At 41.9% G+C, this 24,005-nt stretch overlaps 1 protein-coding gene across 2 annotated transcripts in view; it reads left to right on the top strand.

The window, feature by feature from the left end:
• Window positions 1–953: 953 nt before the first annotated feature.
• LOC307259035 (multiple epidermal growth factor-like domains protein 9) overlaps window positions 954–24,005 on the top strand; it is a 40,461-nt gene continuing 17,409 nt past the window's right edge. Inside the window, exons 1-3 of one of the 2 annotated variants that reach the window (XM_080038756.1) lie at window positions 954–1,508; window positions 9,145–9,349; window positions 23,519–23,655. In XM_080038756.1, coding sequence (XP_079894882.1) covers window positions 1,118–1,508; window positions 9,145–9,349; window positions 23,519–23,655 — 733 coding nt within the window. In that variant the 5' untranslated portion in view covers window positions 954–1,117. The remainder of the gene's footprint in view (window positions 1,509–9,144; window positions 9,350–23,518; window positions 23,656–24,005) is intronic. The other variant, XM_080038755.1, reaches the window with a different exon arrangement.

The raw sequence follows: 24,005 nt of genomic DNA, 5'->3' as shown, positions 1-24,005 counted from the left end.
AACACCACAAAAGCTACTTGTACTGTTTAATGTTAATGTTTACCCCTTTTCTCACGTTGTCGTCCGTGTTCTTCGCTGTTTGTCGGAAAATGTGAGCACATTGACGGCAACTCAGCGTCAAAATTATTGTAGGCTATGTGTAGGCCTACACATACTTTAATGGAGGACTACTGAGACCTGCACATCAAAAAAGACGATCTGATTCAGTGTCATGATGATAACTAGGCCTACACTAGTCTCGCAAAGCCAGACCAAACTACATCAAGGCAGACACTGAAGCATATTATTTTAGGTGACGAAATTGAAAATAATATTTTTTCCATTACAAAGTGATATAACTAGGCTACGCTCAAGACAAGCATTGTTAGATTTTGAAATATTGTCATAGCTAAGAATACAAAACATACTAATTTTATAAACAAGCCCAACAAAAAAGGTAGGCTATACAACAGCACAATTCATTTGGTTCACTCACAGCTGAAGGGGTTGCCTTATTGAACCAGCCATCAATAAAGATGTATTTTATTTTATTTCTAGCCCAAATGAGTGATGGGAGTATAGTTTCATACAGTTGCAGGTGTGAATGCGCGATAGATACTGGACAATTTCACTAACACATTAATCCTCCTCCAGGCATTTTCATGGCAGGCTGTAGAATACCTGGGCTGCTGTAGGCTACTATACTACTAGGCCTATGGCAATATCACTCTAATTCTACATAGAAACACTGAATATGCTTTTTCTACGTTGTTTAATTTGTGAATGGAATCGGTTATATTCTGTTCATTTTCATAGGAGGTGAGAACGTTTGATAATTTCCAGTATGTTGTGTCTCGTGAGGAACGTTACAATGACCGCCCAATCAGCGCACGAGCGAGCGCCCAGAGAAACTCTCCCGATTGGCTGACGGTCACGTCACTCTCGGGGCGGGCTCGCGGTCGGTTGCAGCGCAGGTTGAAGTGTTGACTGTGTGGTTCATGGGGCAGCAGCAATAAACAGTAGCAGCGTACGCCGCCGCCGCCGTGGGATACATCAATGGTGGAGTACGCGTCCATTCAGGGAAAGGTCTGAGAGAGACCGTTACTGGGGCCGCTTACATGGAGAGCTGAGACCCAACATGAGGCTCACGTCCTTAATGATGTACATATCTCCGCTCGTGCTAGTTATTTTCTATGTGTATGTGGGATTTTCGGAAGCTGCACCTCGCGTCAGCCCCGGCTACGATGCGTCGCCCATGTCGAAAACTGCAACCACCTTCCAGCCTCCACCGACCACCACCATCGCCCCTGATAGTGGAATAATTTCAGCCACTAAAGAGCAAATTGCAGCGCAGATTTCCAGGTTAACCAGCGCACGCAAGAGATCCACCGATGCACAAACGTCACTCTTTGCCCCGGAGAAAATGCTGCAGACCATGGTGTCCATGGTCTCGCAGCAGAGCACAGCGAACGATGCCTGGGCTGCGGATAACACTGGCCCATCTATTACCTCAATAGAGAATAGTCCAGGTGAGTGAAAGCCCACCATCGAAAGAGAAAGCTCCCTGGAGTAGCTTTTAGAGAAAATCAAATCACCAGGGTTTGATATAATAATGGATGCTTTTATAAACAAGAAAGATACTCATACAAATCATACTAAATAGAAATAGTGGAACATATTTGGGGTTGTTTTCCTTTTTGTTCAAGTACAAAGAACGTCTCTGTGAAAGAAGACATCCTTGTCTCATGTAGGAGCGGGGTGGTCGCATGGTGGTTTTTGACGCAGAGAGAGCGACCGAATAGACCATGATTGCAACAATAGGCCGACCCTTCAGATCGCACGGTGCACCCCTTTAAATAATCAAAATCCTCTCCCCCTCTCTCCAAAAGAAAAAAAACAATTCATGCACAATTTGGTCCAGTGTTTCAATTTGCTGTGTAGCCTAGCTATATTCTATTCCAGAGGCCTTTTTATTATAGGATGAGTGAGTGTGTTTGTGTGTGTGTGTGTGCCACATAGCCTAATACAGTAAAATGAGGAGAGGGGGGTGGGGGGGGGGCTTGATCCTCTTGTTGTTCAGTCAATTCATCCCAATCCGTCAGTGCATACACATAGGCTAGCATCACTGCGGTACTGTGAGCAGACTGAGCCTTTTGTGTTGGGACCACCAGACACAGGAAATTACAAGAAGCTGATCATATATCCTATTGTTGTTTTGCATGGCACCCGCAGACAGAACAAGGGCCGTCCAACCAAAATGGCCATGCAGTCAGGCAGCCACCACCAAGCTATGAATGAGCCATGACAGTGTGGAGCCCCTCCCCTCTTCTCACACCTCACACACATACATACACACACACACACACACACACACACACACACACACACACACACACACACACACACACACACACACACCAGCATCATCCATGTGGACGTGTTGTTCCCTTAGCAGCAGACACAGGCTTGAGGGGCTCCTGTCCAAAATGCTTTATCAGTTCCTCCCAAACAAGGTTTTGAATTCTCCATCTCTTTCTAAGCATATGAAGGATACAAAATTAAGGCGAGATGCTGTAAGTCAATTTTGAGGTTGTTCTTTATTTAATGCTTCCGTAACATTCCTTCCTTTATACTGGCATAGGCCTAAATAAAAGGTCTACAATTTACATTTAGGCGTTTATTTCACCTAAACCTTGTGTGTTTGTTTCTCCTATTCAACCGTCTTTAACGGCCATTATCTCAGCATTAGTTTTTGTTAAACTCTCAACCAGAAATCTCATCTTTTTATAGCGCAACGCTTACATCAACTAAACTTCCATAATCATTCTTCGCACTATTCTGAAGGTTATCACAGAATGATTTGTTCCTCGGTTGTTGATTGTCTGACTTATCATGATACATTTTCTTCCTCGTAAAAACAGGCAGAAAATGCATTTTTAAGACCTGTGTATATAGTATTTTGTGATTTACAAACGGACAAAAAGGCTTTATAGTATCCAAAATATGTTCTGTAAAAACTTTTAACCATATATTGTCAAAATAGATATATATTTGAATTCTGGCTTCATCCGACATATAGATTTTGAGTTGCAAATAGAGAAGCAAATAACTAGTTAGATGTTGACAAATGCATACATTCAAACATTTGAAAAATAATTGGAATACAAAAAATCTTTTTGATGATATCTCTATATGTGATTCATCTGCAGTATACCTTAAGATGGCTGCACATGTTGTCCGTAAATTCTTTATTTGCCTCCCTATTGTCTTAACCAAAGACCTCATTATTTCCTTTTTACCGTTAAAAAAAATGCCATGCTCTAGTTGTTACCTCACTGTGCCCCCAAGCCAGAACATAAAATCTGGACCGTTGTAATTCATATTCTAAGTCTGATTATAGGCCCATCTCATCACGTTTAGGGGTCCAGTCATGTATTTTACATCGACCCCCTTTGTTCTCCACATTGCGTACCACCTCACTGCTATAGCGTAACCGTCTGCATTCGCTGGGTTACGGTCGTAAATCGCTCTAGATTTAATAGTGCTTGGAAGAAAAGAAAGCGGGAGGACCAGGGCTTTGTGATTGGGTCTGATGGGGCCATCCTCTGTTATGGCACTATAACACATTAACATGTGCATTAAGTCGCCAGATGTTCAATGGAGAAGTCGAGTGTGATAGCTTGTGAATAGGTTTTTATTCTGTGTTTTTATCAGGTACTCGCATCCGTCTGAAGCGCATCGTTGTTCTGTTCACATGATCTTAACATCATGTGGATTTATACCAAATATAGGCTACTATCAGTCAATCGGAGCATAAACGACTTGAAGATCATCTGCAACCATTTTGGTAATTGATCAATAATCATTGATGTTTTTTTTAAATACTAATATTTTGATTAGTTCACGATTCTCGGTTGGAAAGACTAGAAGAAGAAGTAAAAGTAGGAGGAGGACTGTCTATTGGATAAAACGGGCAATATGAAGACACTGGGCATTAGGAGATGATGCTGGGCATTTGTCTTCAATTTCTGATTAATGGATTATGAAAACAATTCAAAGTTGCTTGCTGCCCCTGCTATGAGTCTACTTCAATTAGTTCATGCATATTGTGTCCGTATTGCACTGCGCTAAAATGGTGGCGTCTTTAGGCAGTTCTCTCAGTAGATCAGTCAGTGTCATTTATTGGCCTAGCCCATAAAATCTGCTCCGTAGTGTGAGGTCATACGTGAACGCTTCACCGTGCCTTCGTTGAGAGTATCTCTCCAGGAACTTGGTCTTACGTCATTGCTGCTGTGAGTTAAGGCCACTCACATGATAATATCACGTCAACAAAGGCGTCACCTGGCTTAACGCCTCACCTGGCTTCAGGTAGACATTCTCCCTCGGGGCAGAGGCCTGCAGACAGAGTGTGTTTTTATCCTTTCAAACATCTCAGCTGTGCTGTAAAGAGAATCTGAAAAACATACTTCAGTAGGAGTAGAGATACTGTACCTTGACTAGAAAAATGACTCTGTAACAAGATCACCTGTGACAATACCAGAAATATCTGATTTTTAAAGTGTTTAAGGATCAAGACTATTCACTATAATGCAGGGTAGTGTTGGAGGAAGTATTCACATCCTTAAGTAAAAGAACAAATACTTAACTGTAAAGATACTCTGGTACAGTGGAATTCCTGCATTAACATTGCCTAAGTATAAGTGTAAGTATAATGTAAAAAAGCAAAAGCACTTGCCTGTAATACAGACTGTGACTCATATGCTATTGCGATCATTATTTCTCATGCACTACTATAAAAGCAGGGTTTAGAACTGGATGCAGTGCAGCACATGTTGTTATGGACTGCAAATTGTATTTTCTCTGTGAATTTTAGTATTCTTTTATTCATAGATTGATTATAGCTTGATGAAAATGTTAACGATTCAAAGGAAAAGCCGCACGGCCTTAAATTTGAATAAGCTGGAACCATTGAATATTTTGGCATGTTTGCATTAAAAATAACTTTCATCAAAATAATCAATATAGAAAATGAATTTGTGTCCGTCGAGTTATCGATTAATGGACTAGTGTTTCATCTGTGCTCTTAGGCCTATTAACTGTTGGTTAGTGTACAATATTCTATAAACGCTGCATATGTTTCGTGGGCAAAAATCATAATTTGTAAAGTAACTATCATAATCAGATCAATGTAGTGGAGTAAAACGTTGAATGTTTTCCCAATGAACTGTAGTGGAGTAGAAGTTTAAGGTAGCATGACAAAAAGTGTTCAAATAAAGTACAATTGCCTCAACATTGTAGTTAAGTACGGTAAAGTAAGTATATACCCAAAGTTGAATGGCCAGTTGTTTCCATGGTGGCAGGGGCTGTTGTTGTCTCCTGGAGCAGCTCTTGACAGGTGAATTAAGTCAAGAGAGAAGTTTTTTAGGACAGGACTTGTTCTGAACAGCCCGCTTCAGCCCTGTGTCGCAATACCTGCCAGGCTGTCACAACTACTGTACAGCGTGGTCCCATAGACACATTCTCTCTCTGCTACACACCAGCTCAAGTCCAATCTACATCAAACCTTTTGGGTGGGCTTTACAGATCACCCCACACTGCCTTTATCTCACACCTAGAAGGAGGCCTGGCTTTGAGTACTGTGTGTGTGTGTCTGTGTGTGTGTGTGTGTGTGTGTGTGTGTGTGTGTGTGTGTGTGTGTGCGTGTGTGTGTGTGTGTGTGTGTGTGTGTGTGTGTGTGTGTGTGTGTGTGTGTGTGTGTGTGTGTGTGTGTGTGTGTGTGTGTGTGTCTGTGTGTCTGTGTGTCTGTGTGTCTGTGTGTCTGTGTGTCTGTGTGTCTGTGCTGTGTGTGTCTGTGTGACTGTGTGCGCATTCAGTGGATCTCACACATTCTAAGGCGTGATTAGGGCAGACAGTTCTTCACCTCCGGCAGTAAAGACTCCACAGGCTTGCCTTGCATAACCAACGGTCTTTTCTTAGTTACATAAAAAGTGTCCCGAGCAACAGAGGGAAGAGGAGCAATAATCCGAGTGGGACGCCTAGGACAGAAAGCCATTCAAAATTCAGCTGCCCCGTGTCCCGCCGCCGCCGCCGTCCTCCTTTATCTAAAGAGGCATTGTGTTGCAATCTGTGCACATGCCGGACATAAATAGCATTTTTATTTTGCTATCCCACATCTCTTTCTTTTGTCTGACTGACTGCTGAGCCACCAATGGAGACACCGTCACTCGGCCGCCACACCTAACCTAAGATGGGATCCAAGATGAATAATAGATTGGCACACTGTGGCTCTACGGGGTCATGCACATGCCTGTCATTATCTGCTCTGGTTCCATCCAGTCAGCCAGTTTGAACTGTACAAAAAACCTCCATTGGCAACACAGCAGGAGCAAGTGTACCGTCTATTCTTGTAGTGCTGTGCGAAAATATCGATACGGCAATATATCGTGATATTTTATCTTTGTGACATTGATATCTGAATGAGAGGTGGCACTTAATTATCAATATCTGATGCAATAAGACCTCCCAGATCTTAAACAGCGACTTTTATTTCAGCTCTGTTTTTTATATTTTCATTGAACAATGTGGTTTATCGCAATATATATCGCAATACGCATAGTGTCGCAATGTATGGTGCTATATCATATCTTGAGCCATTTTATTCTAGAGTGACATAGTCTTCATCATATACAAAATAACATCAAGTAGTATTAAACAGATCTGGAGCTGTTAGCTTCTTCAAATAATTACTCACCTCCACTAAAAATGTAGAAGTAGAAGATACAGAAGCAGGCTCATGGAGAGGCACCTATTTGGAGACGCATGGGGAAAGTGGAGTTCCACCGGAAGTGGATTTCATTGGTCAGAATTGTAACCTATTTGTTTTCTTCTTTTTGTTTTACTGCCGGAGTTCACCTAGCGGTGAATAATAATACACGGTTTCCACCGGTTATGATGCTAGTACACAGTAAAATACGTCAGTTTGTTAAGGGTCCCAAGTGGCCAGGACGGTGGTAAAATGTAGATGTTGAGGTAGAAGATGAATGAAGCAACGAAGCTTTGTGTACATCTTCTGAAATCCGTCTGTTTAATTCACAATCATCACGAGTAGGTCAATCACATACAAATATCAACTCTTATAAATGAAACACAAAAAGTGCCACCACATTAAAAGAAATAGTTTCTGAAAAAGAAAGTAGCATTTTCGTGAATGCTGCATTAATGCTATACATAGTTATTTTATCTGAAACAATAGCTCAAACATTAGGCTAACGTTTGTGTAACTAATGTTAAGGTTGCTTGTGACCATAGTACTGCCTATCTGTCTAACAAACAATTAGGCCTATTTCTATTACAGTCCTATCTGTCTAACAAACAATTAGGCCTATTTCTATTACAGTCCTATCTGTCTAACAAACAATTAGGCCTATTTCTATTACAGTCCTATCTGTCTAACAAACAATTAGGCCTATTTCTATTACAGTCCTATCTGTCTAACAAACAATTAGGCCTATTTCTAGTATTTCTAGCCATTCTCAATACTTTTATTTTAACAGTTGACAATTAGGCATATCTGTGTAACAAATATATAATTATCCTGACTTCCAAAAGCTGCTTGTCTTTTCCAGCCATTCTGATATGTCATTTATAGCTGTCAATCATTGAATGAAGCTGTCAAACGTACCTGCACTTATAGCTGTCAAATTTTGAAATCGTCTTCTAAACCAATGAAATCGAGAGTTCATGGTTTTCGACCAATGAAATGACGTTCGGGGAGGGACAACGCTTTTGACCAATGAACGAATGAACTGAGTTTGGGGCGTACAATTCTGACCAATGGAATTAGTTTGGGGCGTGGCCCCATCTTGCTTCCGGTGTAGTGGAGGTCCGTTTTCTCCATGCGTCTCCAAATAGGTACTCTTGGGCTCATGAGTGAGATAGAGATCTCGCCTTTCGAAATTCCCTGGGCTGGGTTTGAGAGAACTGGACGAGAAGAGAAGTGCATTAGCTGTTTCTTAGTGGGCAGCCCCCAAGGGCCGATGATACAACAACAGTGTGAATGGACCAGGCAGCTTTAAGTAAATGATAGTTGAAGAGTGTAGTCTCTGGAAAGCTCCCAGTGATACTGTTTCTAGTTACGGTGCACACTAACTAACCCAACGAACATCATAATTCCCCCAAAAAACATCCAAACATCTAAATATTCTGCAAGTAAATTTTAACATTATTTGATGAAATGAGGTCTGTAATAAAGATACCTATTGGTTTAATGTGTTCAAGGGGCTTAACAACTCTCTTCTTTGAATTGTGAACCCAATGCTACCAAGAATCACCTCCATGGAACAAGTCATCTGTGACTTGCCCAGACTTGTTTCATGAAGCATGTAGGGGGCTTGTAAAGATCAACGTATTGGGGTCATTCAAAGGGAAGCTTATCAATCTTCCCAGGGCGTTTTAGGCTTTTAGTTGTATTGAGCTGAGCTACATAATTGTGTTTTACTAAGGCCTTTGACACTAGGCATAAAACATGTCGACACTGAACAACCGAGGCTTACCTTTTTTAAATTCCACCACAGTCGTCTCCACATGTCCGGAGAAGAACTTTAGTAGCTAACTTCTGAGGTTCAAAATCCTGGGAACATTGTTATGAGCCCATTCAGAAGTGTACAGACACAGTGGTGATGAGGGTTGTTGTGACTGACCATTATAAACATTATAAACTCCTCTTTCACACTTTGTATTATAGAGTAACTGTTTATTCTATCAAATATTTCCTGTTTTTAATCCAATCGTATTTAGAGAAAAGCAGCCAATGATCACACCTGAAAAGCAGAAACCATAAAATGTTTGCCATGTTTGCTTATTTTATGTGTAAATTATACACGTAATGTTTTTTTCATTTCATATGATTGGAATTACAGGTCTGGACAAAAATGATTATCAGTAGACTTGAATCAAATGGAAATTTTCATTTCACTCACACAAACACATGTACCTATAAATAGTATAACCATTAGACATTGATCACTTGGAATGGTCTCTGCATATTTTTTCCAGAGCTGTACGGATAAAATAAAATGTAATATACTGTTTCGGAGACTTGTATAGTTATACCACTGCTAGTCTCATGGGTATTTCCCGGATTAATCTTCTTGTCCTTCCACACAGAGGGCCTGTGTAACTGCAGCAGCGGTGGCGAGGGGATATTGGACCCAGATGAGTGTGAGTCGGGCAGCGGTCAGTGTTCGTGTGTGGAGGGCTACGTGGGCCTGCAGTGTGAGGACTGTGAGGAGGGACACTTCACCAACGGCACCAGCGGCTGCCTGCCCTGCTCCTGCGACTCCTTCGGGGCAGTCAACTCCCTCTGTGACAGGTCAGGGCTGCTTTTAACACACCCCTCCCGGAGACCCCGCTCATAGCTGTGTGTGTGTGTTTTTTGTGTCAACACAGTACACACTGTAATTGAAGAGACATGGTTCTTTTCAAATTGTTTGTGTGTGAGCTAATTATAGTATTATACAGGTTGACAGCTGCAATAATCATCATTGCATATTAACATCAGGTGACTGTGATAAATGAAAGGAGTTGATGGTAGGTATGAGCCCACAGCGAACTATCCACCAGCTTTATGGAGTGTTTAAAGGTCTCATAAGCGTGTTGTTATAGTGTGACATAACGCAACTTAAAGGTCACTTGGTGTGCAAAATAATCCTCTTTCATTTTTCAACATTAACAGAGACTCCTGTGAGTATGAGAAAAAAAACAACCCTCCCTTTTTATCTACCTCCACCTTTCTGAAAACAGAGAAGCCACGCCCCCTCATAACCAACCTTAATAAGCACTACCTCCAGATGTCATAAGCACACTACACCTGAACCCCTGAATGTCATTTGCATTCAGGTTCAATCCGGCTGTTATTCATGGCCAATCAGCATATTGGGCTTTTTGGAAGGTGGGGCTTAAAGAGACAGGTTCTTAAACGGAGTGTTTCAGACAGAAGCTGAAAAGAGGAGATTCAGTAACTGCACTGTGACATATAGAGTATAAATTGTTTTGTTGTTTTACCCTACTACATCATGAAAACAGTTTCTAGTAGAAACCCAAATGACTCATTTGAACCTGAAGATGAGCATCATATGTGACCTTTAACTGTAAGATTCCATCTCAGCTTTCGTCAGTGGCAGCAACAGTCAGCTGCTTTATGGTAAACGATGAGCTTGTATTAACCCACCGTGCTCTACATGGCCAGCACCACTAAGACACAGTAAGTGCGCACTCACACTAGGCAAGTTTGCCTGTTCCGTGCTGCAGGAAGATCCCTTCCCCACTCCCCCGCTGGCCCGTGGTCACACTGCTCCCAAAGGCCACGGCCCAGGCACGATTGCTCCATCATACATACGTCATCACCAATTGTACTCGCTGCTGGAATTAGTAGAACAACAATGGAGAACAACAGTAGTCGCGGATTGCCCCAAACCATGGCTGTGAATACTGTCGCTGGTCCAAATTTCTAGCAAACTCTCCACTTCGCGATCGCACCGTAACCCACTTGTGAACCTCTTGCCGCCATTGTTTACAATTATTGTGGGGAAGAAGGGTCGCGCATGGACTACGTCAGCCAGCTCAGGTTGTGTATCCGTGCGTGTGCGCGTGTCATCTCATTAGCATCTGTACTTTGGCCACGGCACACCTCTCCGTGTTCCGTGCTGGAATACGGATGGCGTGGTCACACTAGCCAAACGTTTGAGACTTTAGTATGCAAATGGGCCTAGTGTGAGTGAGCCCTAAGACACTAACTGGTGAGTTTAGAGAAGCATTCAGTAGCCAAGGACTAGAGGGGGAATATTGGCATTGCATAATTTAGATGGTCTGAAATAGGAATCCACGTGCTAATGTTGCTCGTTATCTGCTGGATGTGTAAATAGGCCACTGTATCCTAACACGTTTGCCCTAACGACCAAATAAGGTAATACTGTCAGATGTTTTGAAAATTCCATTATTTTGAGAAGCAAGTTGGTGCTTTTTTAACATATTTCAATACACGCTGTTGGGCTATTGGAGGAACAGCAAATGCAGCTGCGCTAGGATTACCTGTGGCTATTTGTTGCATATGGGTTATATGCATTTGCTAAGAAACCAGCGTGATTTGTTTTAGATACCCAAACTGTCTGGTAGTAAAGCATAGACTAATATACCAAAACTGTTGTGTCTATGTCTAGGCTTGTGGTTAAGTTGAATTATAATGTAAGACCCGGGTATAACGGTATGCGTGGTTAAGGGTTATCAGAGTTTAACACATTGTTGTGTGTTGGCACTTCTGTATTCAGTTTGTACTGAAGCCAACAGACTGGTTGAACCTGCAACGTAAAAAGCACGTGATTGGACCTCTTTGCATGCAAGTGCACGATTGGCGAAAGACCAACATTTGATTTGCAATGGAAGCAGTGACTGTAGCCTGAGCAAATAGAAACAAACGTGTCAAACACAGAGTGACTGATAGCCCGCCACAGCATTCTGCAGAGCGTGGGAAAAAAAAGGCAGACGGCTAATTGTGTCTCTGTGATAAATGGGATTTGTTTCCAGGTTTAGATCTGACCGTTGAAAATGTATTTTGAGCTTCAGTGACTATTTTCAGGTATCTCTCATGTGATGCCTGTCTGTATGCTGTTTACATGCAGTACAGTTCCATGACAAAGCCAGACATGGGCCTGGAAGACAAGCTGTACAATGTCAGGTATACAGCCTTTTAAAGGAGTGCTATCTTTAGGAGCAACAGTGCTGAGGCCTGCCTAACCCAAACAGACTGTCCGCTGTGAATTAGTGTTTGTTATAACTCATAAAGATGGAGACAAGATGTTCTGGGGCTCAGCTAATGTTCACCATAGAACACCATAGCCCCTGCACTAGCATTATTATGTCCATAGAGTCAGGCCATTATACAGCAGGCCTCCCTGAAGGTGGCTAAAAACCATTTCCAACCCTGCTGCTTACTCTTCGATTTCAGGGCCAGAAAACACACAACCGACCGTAGAGGCAGCTCTTCCACAAGCCACAAGAGCTGCCTGCCACTTGGAAAAAGAGGCAGCCTGTGTGTGGGTTTGGAACGTGGTAAAAATAGCAGTTGTAAACTCTATGCCTGATGTAACCATGAAAAGGAATGTGGCCGCTTCTCAAAATGCTTGAGTCGATGACAATGTCCAGGGCATTGTGGTGTCATGCTCTAAACAGTACATCAAAGGCTTACTCAAGCTAAATCTTAAAAGGTGTAGTCCTTGTTTGGAAAAAATACAATGGGGGGTTTCCAAGGTTATGAAGCCTAGCATGCTAAGTTGAATGGAATGTAGGTGAATGTGCAGGCAGCATAAGGGTTATTTCAGGGCTTTCAGCTTTCACACAGTGACACAACTAATACACAGTCCTCTACTTCTCAGACTGTCTGAGCCAAGCCCTGACACTGCTAACCCTGCTAGCATAGCTTAGCCCCCACCTCCCCCCTCCCCAGGAGCTTAGCAATGTTAGTTGTACAGATTAGCCAGCTTTCCTACCCCCCAGCCCGCTGCTTAAGGTATATTTCCCATTTAGGTAATGAGTAAAATCCAACAGAGATAGAGCCAGGCAGTGCTTTGGTGACTATCTCCATCTTTTTTGCTGGTCCCAGTAGCCAGGACTAAAAGACATGGAGGGTCAGCCTTCAGTTATTATGCCTCCAGAGTCCAGACAGTGGAACACCCTGCCACAGAGTCCCAGAATGGATGAAACTTTTAAGCAAAATCCCCCAAAACTTTTTTTTTTAAATGTGACTCACTTTATTGCTCCTTCTCTCTGTCTGTAAAGCGATTGTGTCGCATTCCTTGTGAGGAATGTGCTTTACAAATAAAGTTTGATTAGATTTGATTGGATAGCGGTGCCCGGTCTCTATAGTATGTGAACGCTGCAATGACAGTGACAATTTAACGGTGTGTTTCACCAGAAAGATGGACAGAACACAGTCAAACAAGCTGTCGTGAAGCAGCCCCACAGTTACATCACTGCAGTACAATATGAAGCTCAAAGAAGGCTCTCTTTTGCAGAGAGAACCCCAGATCTGGATTGGGGGCAGGACGTTGACTTGGCTATGACGCAACTCTGCTACAGTACATACACACATCCAGAGCACTGTTAAGAATACCCCTTCCATTTTCTTGACTCACTGTCTTTGTGTGACGGTGGTGCATTTGTCAGGAGAGTTGGCCAAATATAACTTACGTGGCATCACAAGGAGATATTTCCAGCAGCCGACTGTAGTCGAATCCTTATTTTTTTTACAGCGATCTAAAACAATCAATGTTAACGTCAGACCTTCTCTCTAGAGCCAATAGTTTGCATTAGTCATTCAGCAGCATCATACAAGTGGAAATCGTTGTATCCAAAGTAAAGTTCTATCAACATCCCCTGACTCTGGATCAGTCTTAGATTCACTTAAAGTAAAAACCTGTGTAGCATTACAAACCAATGCCTTGATGCCAATGTGCTGGGACAGCCATAGAATAGAAAGATACGCAATGTCAAAAAGAATCAGTTGAGTTTGATCCAAAAAAGCTGTAGCACAAATGTGCTAAGGCTAAAATGCACATATGCCCTGTGTTCCAAATCACATACGCTTTCTTTTTACTACACTACATACTAAAGTACAGAAGTGTACTATGGCCACGGGAGAGCAAAAAAAATCAGATAAGGAAGATTTTTTTAAATTATGTCAAGAATAAAGACGGAATACTGCAAAATGCGATTGAAGTTAGTGGTTATGTATTTTCAGCGTACTACAATTGACGTGCAGGTATTGGGACACCCTACATCTTTTTCTGGCATACAAAGTAGTAAGGATTAGTATGGGAATTGGAATGGAGGGATGGAGTCTTCTTTGCCCTCAGCTGCTAGTTCTCAGTGTGGGAGTTTAAAGTTAAGGCTGCTAAGGGACACGCTGTGCTCCTTAACGTACATCCCAGTGGGTACATCAGATGGGGAAACAGCCATCCATCAGTACAAACAGGCCCCAAGCTAATGCTAGGGCTTCAGGTTGTTGATTAACTCACTCACTGTTCACACAAAGTGCTGATAATGACCTGACCTGTGCTCAAGTTCGTCTGTGGCTCAGAGCAGTGTACTGTGTGTGTGTGTGTGTGTGTGTGTGTGTGTGTGTGTGTGTGTGTGTGTGTGTGTGTGTGTGTGTGTGTGTGTGTGTGTGTGTGTGTGTGTGTGTGTGTGTGTGTGTGTGTGTGTGTGTGTGTGTGTGTGTGTGTGTGTGTGTGTGTGTGTGTGTGTGTGTGTGTGTGTGTGTGTGTGTGTGTGTGTGTGTGTGTGTGTGTGTGTGTGTGTGTGTGTGTGTGTGTGTGTGTGTGTGTGTGTGTGTGTGTGTGTGTGTGTGTGTGTGTGTGGAGTGGAGTGACCTTTTATTCTGACGTACAGGGGAACTGCTACTGTACATCTGGCAAAGAAAGGTATAATGTCATAGTTGCTAAATGTAGTGTATTTCAGTCTTCTTCTTCAGCTCATGATATTTGAGTGAATGTTTATGCAACAATCCCTCGCTGCTTTACATTTAACTGACAGAGATTTTTGTTGGAAATGGAAAGGTGTGTGGGGAGGAGGGTGGTTAAACCATCCGACAAGCACAACTGTCCTGATGGGAGTACAATGCAGAGTTAAAAGGCTAAAGCTATGCTAGCAGTAGGGATGCACATGAGCAGTCGGTTAAAAGTTTAACCACCCGCTGCCACACTAGTCGGCACCAGTAATACTAGTCGTTTAGTAATTATTTGACCCCCTGTGTGAAAATTATGCGTTTTTACACAGCAGTACCCTGACTTGGAAGTCAGGGTTTATACCGTACGGTGATAGCCGAGTTCAGAGTAGCCTACATACAGTCTCAGGGTCAGAGCCTTGGAACAGCCAGGTTTATCTCTCGCACGGAAATGATAATTATGTCGACCAATCAACGGACTGCGGTGTGAAGCTCCACCCTTTTGGGACGGCTTGGTACCCCAACGAAAGGGTAACGAAAACAGGTACAGAACAGTTGGCTTATTGTGGTACCCATACCAACTTTTGCCGGTCGAAAATGCAAAATAAATGTGTGCCGGGCCTTACCGAACCGCAACGCTCAGTGGAAACGAGACTTAATTGAGTTGGGATCAGTACTCAAAGAGGTAGTTGTGTTCCATGTGCCACGTATTATGCTAATCCAATTAGTAATCGTTAAGGTATTTCATATGTTCAACCATATCATTTTTCCAGCATGACCTGGATCAGCTGTGGTAATATGTTGGTCATTCACTCATCAGTAGCAGTCGCACATCGGCAAATAAAGATAGTTGAATCAGTTGCGCAATTGACTCTCTCCTGGGACACTTCAGGTCACTGAAACACAGACTAATGAAATTCCTTGTGTGTTAGCAGCTCTTTACAGCCGGCTGACATGTGTCATGGCGTCCTTATTCAATGTTCTTAAGAACACTAATGAGATTTCCTTTCTCTTGTCCTCTCATAACGCGGCGTCTGGATCACGTGATGAAAAATGGACACACACCGTCTTTCTTACCCAATTTGTCAGGGTTAGGTCATGCCAATATTTGACCAAAAAGAGCTGCATTAGGCAGTTGTATCTGTCATAACACTTGTATCAGTACTGTATTTGGGTCAGCTCCTCTGGGCAATGTCTGCCAGGAATTTTTTCTTTTGCCTGTCCTGTATGGAAGGCGCCAGTCTGTAATGAAATATTGATTGTGGGTGCAGATGTTTCCGCCTCTGTCTGCATCATGTGTCACTATGCAGTGGATGCATGGCTGCCATCATAGTGCCTTTACTCTGGTATCTAATGCTAGTGCTGGCAACAGTCGCTGTAGAAAAAAAAATCAGTGAGTGTTGTATTTTCCCCTAGTTTGCTTACAGGAAGCAGTGATCTGGGATGTGCATGATTTATATCAGGTTGCTTGGAGTGATTTATACAGAGATCAACTATTATGCAAAATGCACTTTTTCATGATTTAATCAACATTAATATGGGTCCCTGGTGTGACTACAGACTCCCAAAGTATGAGGAAAAAACAACCCTCTCTCATTTTCCCTACTTTTTCCTTTCTGAAACCCTGTGTTTAAAAACCCCAGTCAGATTTATCTCCCCTTATGGCATCATAAGAGGAGAAACGACGCCCCTTGATTACCAACCTATCTTAGCACTACCTCCAGTGATAAGCAACACCTCCCAGATACCCCTAAATCTAACTAGTAGCTGCATTCAAACTGGTAGTTACATTCAATCAGATGCTAATCAGAGCAGACTGGGTTCTTTGTAAGGTGGGTCTTTAAGAGAAATACTCTAAAATGGAGCATTTCAGACGGAGGGTGAAAAGATTAGATTCAGCAATGGCACTGTAAGAAATATAAAGCTTTTACTACCCTATGGCCACAGTGAGCTGCAGTCAGGGTTTACTGCACTGCTCCTTCTGTATTTGCACTGTTGAGTGCAAACACACGGACTGATGCTGCCCTTTGATTAGATAATGCGTCTTCATTATTCGTACGTGTGATAATTCATATTCACTAAGCTGTTTTTTTGTGAGTTAGTTATTAATTTAGAGGCCTACACTTCACCATAGCACGTCAGTATGAGGGGTGTCCCTCTGCCTGAGAGGAGTAGTTTTAACATTTAGGAGAAAGTGTTTGTTTGCTATCAGAACCTGATGTGACCTGTTTAGCTTAGCTTAGCACAATGACTGGAATGAGTGGGAGACTGCCTAGCTTCGAACCATAGCTCCCCTGAAAGTGAATAATAATGTCATGCTTTTTAACAACTCCATAGCTTCATACTTGCACATTGCGGCGTTAATACCCATTTTGTATTGATTTTGTGCACTTTGTCTCCATTACGTCTATCGAACGTGTGTATAAATAGTGATATAAAAATGGAACTAACATTGTGTTTTTTTTTAACATAGGATCTATTTATTGAACAACACTTTCCAGTGTCCAGTAACTACATGCAGCTTCCCCTATGTCCCTTGACTTGCAGTAAATGTTGTTGGGTGTGTGAGCTCTGTCATAACTGAACTGTCAACAAAACCCAACTGACTTCTGAAAAGATCTGTGCCTGTCACGCTAACAGGATACAACACCGTAAATCAGACATGTTGGAAATTGTCAGGTGATCTTTTTGCATTATTAACAACACCCTACACTACATTTTGTATTGGACGCTGAAACAGATTTATAAACCGCATGATTTGATTTGTGTTTTCATTTCACTTCCGTGTACACTTCCAATGCAAATGATGCAAACTATAATCCGCTACAAAATAATACACCTAAACGAGTTTATTTCCTTAAAGTTTTAAACAATGATATTTTTTGTTATGAAAACGGCTCAATTGAAACTCTCTTTTTCTTTATACTGTTCAGAGTTTCGGTAAAACCTAGTCCATTATACCATCATGATAAACAAGCTAGGAAACGTTAGATTTGCCCCTTTGACGACCTGACTTGGAATGTTGTCAGCCTTTTTGGTCTTGAGAAGCGTTTGATTTATTCTTGCATTGAGTTCCTGGACCTGTCCATGCTTGCGGTGACACTTGACACACTGTTTTTATGCTGGTCGCACATACACTCTTTGAGCATCTGGTTGTAACGCCAAGCAATGCAACTAAACCTGCTTTATGCACTTCCCTTTCCACTCTTTCATTTCTGCCTGCCATTCACCTCCTGTTAGTTACTGTAAAAGGACCATCTCTTCCCTGTTGCAGAGAGAGGACGTTCCAAACTGTGTTCTCTCACCCGACACAGGTTAGACAGCCAACACAAGCCGCCCGCACAGCAGACTTCAAATGTTGAGTCCAAAGGCGTGTGAAACCAAAGCTATTCACTTTCCCCTCACAAGATACATTGGAGACATGTTTTTGTATTTTGCTTGAAAGAAATGTGTCGGACTGTTTAAAACGTTGTATCATATCCATCCTTTAAACATCTTCAATATAAATGCCATGATTGAACAGGACTGCTTCATGTTAATGCTACATTTTTAAATGATTTTCAAATGAATAATATAAACGAAGTCCCTTGTGATGTGTCACATATTTAATTAGATGCATTTGCCAAACCTGGAGTCCACACTCCTGACTGCTTTTTGTATTTTATCCATCAACACTTTCTTCCGACTCAGGTTAGACAGCCGCCGCACACAGCAGAATGGGGTTAAGCTTGGTTGGTCGCACCATGTAATACTGACCTAGTTAACATGCAGATCTGACGCAGAGCAGGCTGCCGGGGCTCAGCACACAAGCAGTGAAATCACACCGAAACAATAACAACCTCCCCCCCAACGGACAAACTAAACGGCCCTACACGTATTTATATATGGTGGTGGGTGTCCTGATGAAATGCACCTGTTAGAAAACAAAGAAGAAGTACTACAGAATAAATCACTAAATACATCTTCACCTCATCACTTGATAGTGTGGAAAGACTTGGGGCAGTGGTGGATGATGCCATCTTTAGTAACTAGCTTCTTGTCCTTGAAGGCCACCGTAGCTACTGTAAATTCTCCGAGCAGGAGGGGGAGAGATTGAGTGTTGCCATTTAGAACTTTCACCATTAAATGACATCAAAACACACCTTGATTATTACGCAATGTACCTTTTTTTAATGTGTGTTCATTTTCTGCCTTGTCCGACTCATTGACTGTTTGTCCAGTCTTGATCAAATGAGACATTACAGCTAACGTTGTGGAATACTCTTTCATTACAGTCTTAATTCGTATAGATTGGGTCTGATGTGAAATCTGGCAGCTGATGATTTGCAAGCCGTTTTTCCATCTCATTTCGTCTCCCTCTCTCCCTTCTGTCAATCCTCTAATTAGAATGGAAAAAAAACTATAAGCTGTGAAGTAGCTAAAGAGAGCAATAGGTTAAAGGTTTTATTTTCTACAAGCCAAAAAACACCAACACACCATCTGGCCTTACTGGCTGTGTGGGCAGCACGTTGCTTGACCGCGCATTGAATCTTAAATCGGGCCGATGGCGAGCAGTGACGGCCAGGGTAGGAAGACACAAACCAACCTTAGATATTTTTTTATTATTGATTCATCTGCAAGTTATTTTCTCAATATTTGATGATCAATATTTTAAAGTTAGAAATTTGCTGACACCCCCCCTACGTGATGTGTGTGAAACGAAAGCTATTCACTTTTTTTGGTAGTTTTGCTTGAAAAAAATGTGTTGGACTGTTAAAACTTTCCTATCTGTCCTTTTTAAAAATATAAAATATAAAGACCATTGAGCAGGACTGCTTTATGGTAATATTAAATTTCATATGATGATTTTCACATGAATATAATGAAGTCCCTATGAGCCGTCACTCCTGTCTGGCTTATATTTTATCCATCAACACATTCCCGATTGATTTTCTAGCCAATTCATAGGTGTAATTATTATCATGCTATTCATCTTGTGAAGTTAAAACATAGTGGATTGTATTCATTGAACCACCGCGTGGGTAACCAAAGTTGTTTGTGTGTTGCCCAAGGTGTTAAAATGCTGCCTATTGAGAATGAGTTGTATGTACTGTAAAACAAGTAGGCATCATAGACAATGACTGTAACCCGCTGTGTGCAGCCTGTATTCCTGCCAGTTTTTGGACAATGTGAGCGGTTGGCAGGTGTCGGGCATGCCGGGGGCCGTGTGTGTGTCTGTTCTCTGAAACACGTGCTACTTTGTTTTGTTGTCACACACAAGCCGTGGATGCAGGTCAGTGTGAGTGTGGCGTGTGCCGTTTTGTGTGCTGAATGTACAGTGGGCGGCGTACAAACCCCGCCCCTCTGACTTAAACCCCTGTGCTGCGCCTGTTGGGGCTTTGGAGCGCACCTAGACATAAAGGAATGACATTTAACAGCATAACAATCGTTCCCATGGCTTTTCGTCACAGTATAAGTAACATTTGAGCAGACTTATCGAGGCCTTTTTGTATGCTACATGAATTGAAGGAATGATTTGAATGGTTAGTAGTTAAATCAACCAATCACAGACCTGGAAAGAGAGCCTCAGACGTAACAAAGAAGATGATGTCAGTCACACCGCAGGGACACAAAGGGCAAAGGGTGCTCCCTGGGGTTTCTGTTTATCACACCTTCAAATAATATTCAAATGTATAATGTTTTTTTTTCATTCCAGCATAAATGTAGAGGACGTAATAGCTTGATGATTTTTTAGGTTTTTCAGTTTTATCTTTTAAATTAGCAGAGATGTGCCCTTCCAGGATTCCCAGTTCATCCCAGCACTTGTTAAACTAGGAAATGTTCACAATTACCTCAAGACTAGTGTGATGATGCAGCCTTTTTTTTATGCATAGGACGTGTGGAACTGTCATCAATCTTTTCATACTTCTAGAACTGAAATTTTTAATTGAGAAAATGATTGGGAGATAAATTGTCAAGACATTCTGAAAATGTGTTGACTAAATACTTGTGAAAAATATTTAATGTGAGACAGACACTTTTTTAAAAAATACTAAGAAGCAAAAATCTCAGTATTTGTTCATATGTTGGCTATTGTCTGATTTATGATGCATTTTCTTCTTAAAAAGCATGCATTTTAAGACTTGTACGTATTTGTACTTTTTGATACATGAAACGAAAAAAGGCTGCATCCAAAATCTGTTTAAAACTTCGGACACTAACATTTTATAAAAATGAATTAAAGATTTGAACTATTGCTTCATAACGAAGCAAGATTTGTAATTTTTAAAGAGATGTCACTTAAGGATAATTAGTTAGATATCGCCAAATTTGCACATTTACTCAAACCTTTAAAAAAATAAATTGTAATAGGCTACAAAAAATAAATCCAATCTCAAGATTCTCAATGCTAAATATTTTCTTTTGAGGAAGCAATCGGCTGCAGTTGCACATACAGTAACTGAGTTGTATTCTTAGAATAGGCTACGGGGTCATTTTAAAATGTAGCACTTTACGAGGAGTGAGTGGGTTTATGCTTACTGTCTCTGTGACTTCATTGCATTTGGGGCATGATGTGTGTCTGTGTGTGTTTGTGTCTGTGTGTGTGTCTATGTATTAGTGTGTTTGTGTGTTTAGCCGGAAGAATGGGTGCTGTTGATCTCTTGTCCTCAGCAGTGCCCACGCCCCACTAAGCATTGCCGCGGGCCCCTTCATTTGCATTAACTGGACTTGTTTTGAACAAAGCCCTGTTTGTATGATGACCCACGCACACGCTCTTGGGAAAAAGTGCTCCCAGTCACTCTTGATTTACCTCAATTGTTTTTGAAGTAATTGTCTCCCCAGATTATGTGTTCTAAGTCTCTTTTCTGGGTTCAGGCTCGACTTAGCTTTGTTGCGTTTGGGAGGAAAGTTCCCTATAAGCGTGGGTGGGTTTAGCGAAATACAATCTCTCAGTACCACTCACTCTTTGCTGGTGTATAAATGAGCATGTGGCCCACTATAATGAAGAGCCAGCTCCAGGGGATAACGGACGTACCAGATCCACAGACACTTTAACAAATGAACCAAGTCATGTGTGAATGGTTGCTGACGAGCGCACAGATGTAATTGGGTTTTATCTTTTTTGCAGGAACATTCTTGGAGGCATTATCCACTGAGAGCAATTATACCCTGTTATCCAAAACACATGGAGCCAATAAAAAGCTTTTCTGCTACAAAGCTTCTGACTCCTTCTGTTTAGTTGTGTGTACAGATACTAGACTTTAAAATACACTGCTGATATCCATATTTAATTCATTTTAAAAGAAAACCTTGTTTAAAAAATCTCACAACATTACAGCCAATTCTCTATTTATTTGATTATATTGTTAATAATGCCTAATCTTGATATGTTTGAAAAAAGCTCAGTCTGGTCTGATTGGCCCTGAATATAACTGCATGGTTTGAATCTAACTGGCAGATAGAATCAGGGGTTTCTGGGGATGTGGCTTCTCACAGGTGTTGGGTAAGGTTAGGGAGTCTCTTGTCACACCGGATGTTGAAAAACCATGGTAAAGTGCATTTTGCATAATGGGTGACCTTTAAATACACGTTGATACACACATAGCCAGAGAAATGATGAGGCTCAAAGGCTATACTGTATGCCAATCAGGTGTGGATCTATTCGGGTCCAGCAGGATAGTGGTAACACACCTGCATGTACTGGCACAAGGGGCAGGGCAGCAGTTTAGTTACAGTAACAACAGTTAAGTTTGGTGGCTAAGGCTCAATCTTGGTGGGCGACTGGCCGCCTCTTCTGTACGTTTTGTGTGCTGAAAATCACTGGAGCTGCTAATGAGAATCAGTGGAGCTTCTTTCCTCCTGTCGCTTTCATGAGACAGTGAGACAGATGGCTGAGTGCTTTTACTGCTGCCATCACTATAGGAGCAGGACCCCGATTGGAACTGTTTCCACACATTGCATCCCTGCATAGTAACAGTGGGCAGAGTAAAGATTAAAGTACTGCACGTCTTGAAGGGACTGACACATTTACACCTTTTCAAAAACAAGACTGTAGTCTGGCTTTATTTGACATCGGACAGCAATCCAATTTGTTGAGTGTGCATCATGCTAACAAGGAGTTTCTTTCTCTGGAAAGTACTTCTAATGAAAAGCAGGCACAGTGAGGTTTGAGGATTATCCAATGAAGTTATGTAACAGTGTTGTGTGGTAAGACACTTATATTAGAGTACTTGGTCTGTGCTTTGATCGCCACAAATTGCATTTGCCGTAACGTGGTGGCAGCATAAATCTCAAATATATTCAATCTGGGTTCAAATAAAACCAGAGCTATTTTATATCTAGATTAAAGGCCACTTTTTTTTGGCGAGACGGCAGTGCACAGATGCATGTTGGTTAACGTTCAAAATATAAATCAAAAAATAAGACAGCCTGCTATGACACGGAACGTTTCTAAGTGCTAAAAGGCGTAACGATACTTCATCCAAGAACAAAATGTGAAAATCATCGCCCTGATGAAGACTGAATAGAAGGTTTCTTGAACGACCAGCTACCCTGATAGGGTATTAACATATCTTGTGATGGAAAATTACCTTCAGAAAAGGACCATGTACCAAGTGAGTCGAGTAGAATAGAGTAGAGTAGATACCATGTAATGGAAAAGCCCCATAACTTTTGTGGTAGGTAGATATGGTCATGTTTATTTGTGAATTTTGGTGGACTCATCCCTTTCAGGTGTGGACAAAATGACGTATTAAAGTAAAAACATGAGTAGAAAAACACCTCTTATTGATTGAAGGTGCTTCCCACATGCTACTGTACATACCTGGAGCAGACTTCTAGAAAGCAGATGGATGAAACGTTTGGAGAAGCAGCCGGAAGTCAAGTGTGGAATGAGCACAGCACAGCCTGGACGTCAGCTGTGATGATTACAATCCAAAAAGCAAAAGGCTGCTTCCCTTTTACATCTCTGGCTCTGTGTTCTGTTGCATTCAATGAAATGTGTTTTTTTTTCCTGGGTCTATTTTGTGTTGATTTTGTCTTCTGCTCTGCCTGCTTCCACAGCTCAGGGATATGCGTGTGCAAGACGGGTGTGTACGGGCCCAAGTGTGATGAATGCCACCCGGGATTCTTTCGCTTCAGCAGCACTGGCTGTCAGCCGTGCCAGTGCAACAACCACACCAACTGCCATCCACAGTCCGGTGAGTCTACAACAAATAACAACTGTTAGTGCCAGAGTAATGCACTTTGTGTCAGTTTGATCATTAATCATTGGGGGCTGTGGCAAAGTGGATAGGGTGGTGGACCCGCAACTATAAGGTTGGTGGCTCGATCCCCAGTCTCCCCGCCACATGTCCAAGTGTTCCTGAGCAAGACACTGAACGCTAAAAAGTGTCTCCTGATAAGTTAGCCTGCATGGTAGCTGCTGCTATCGGTGTATGAATGTGTGCTCCAGTTGTAAGTTGCTTTGGATAAAAGCGTCTGCTAAATGACATGTAATGTAATGTAAAAACAAACAGGGCTGTTGTTTTCCTTCTTGAAGTCAAAACAC

This window comes from Ammodytes marinus (genome assembly GCF_949987685.1).
Source record: "Ammodytes marinus genome assembly, chromosome: 2".
Taxonomy (NCBI): Eukaryota; Metazoa; Chordata; class Actinopteri; order Uranoscopiformes; family Ammodytidae; genus Ammodytes; species Ammodytes marinus.
The sequence above is the reverse complement of the archived record's forward strand: the minus strand, read 5'-3'. Positions and strand labels throughout refer to the sequence as shown.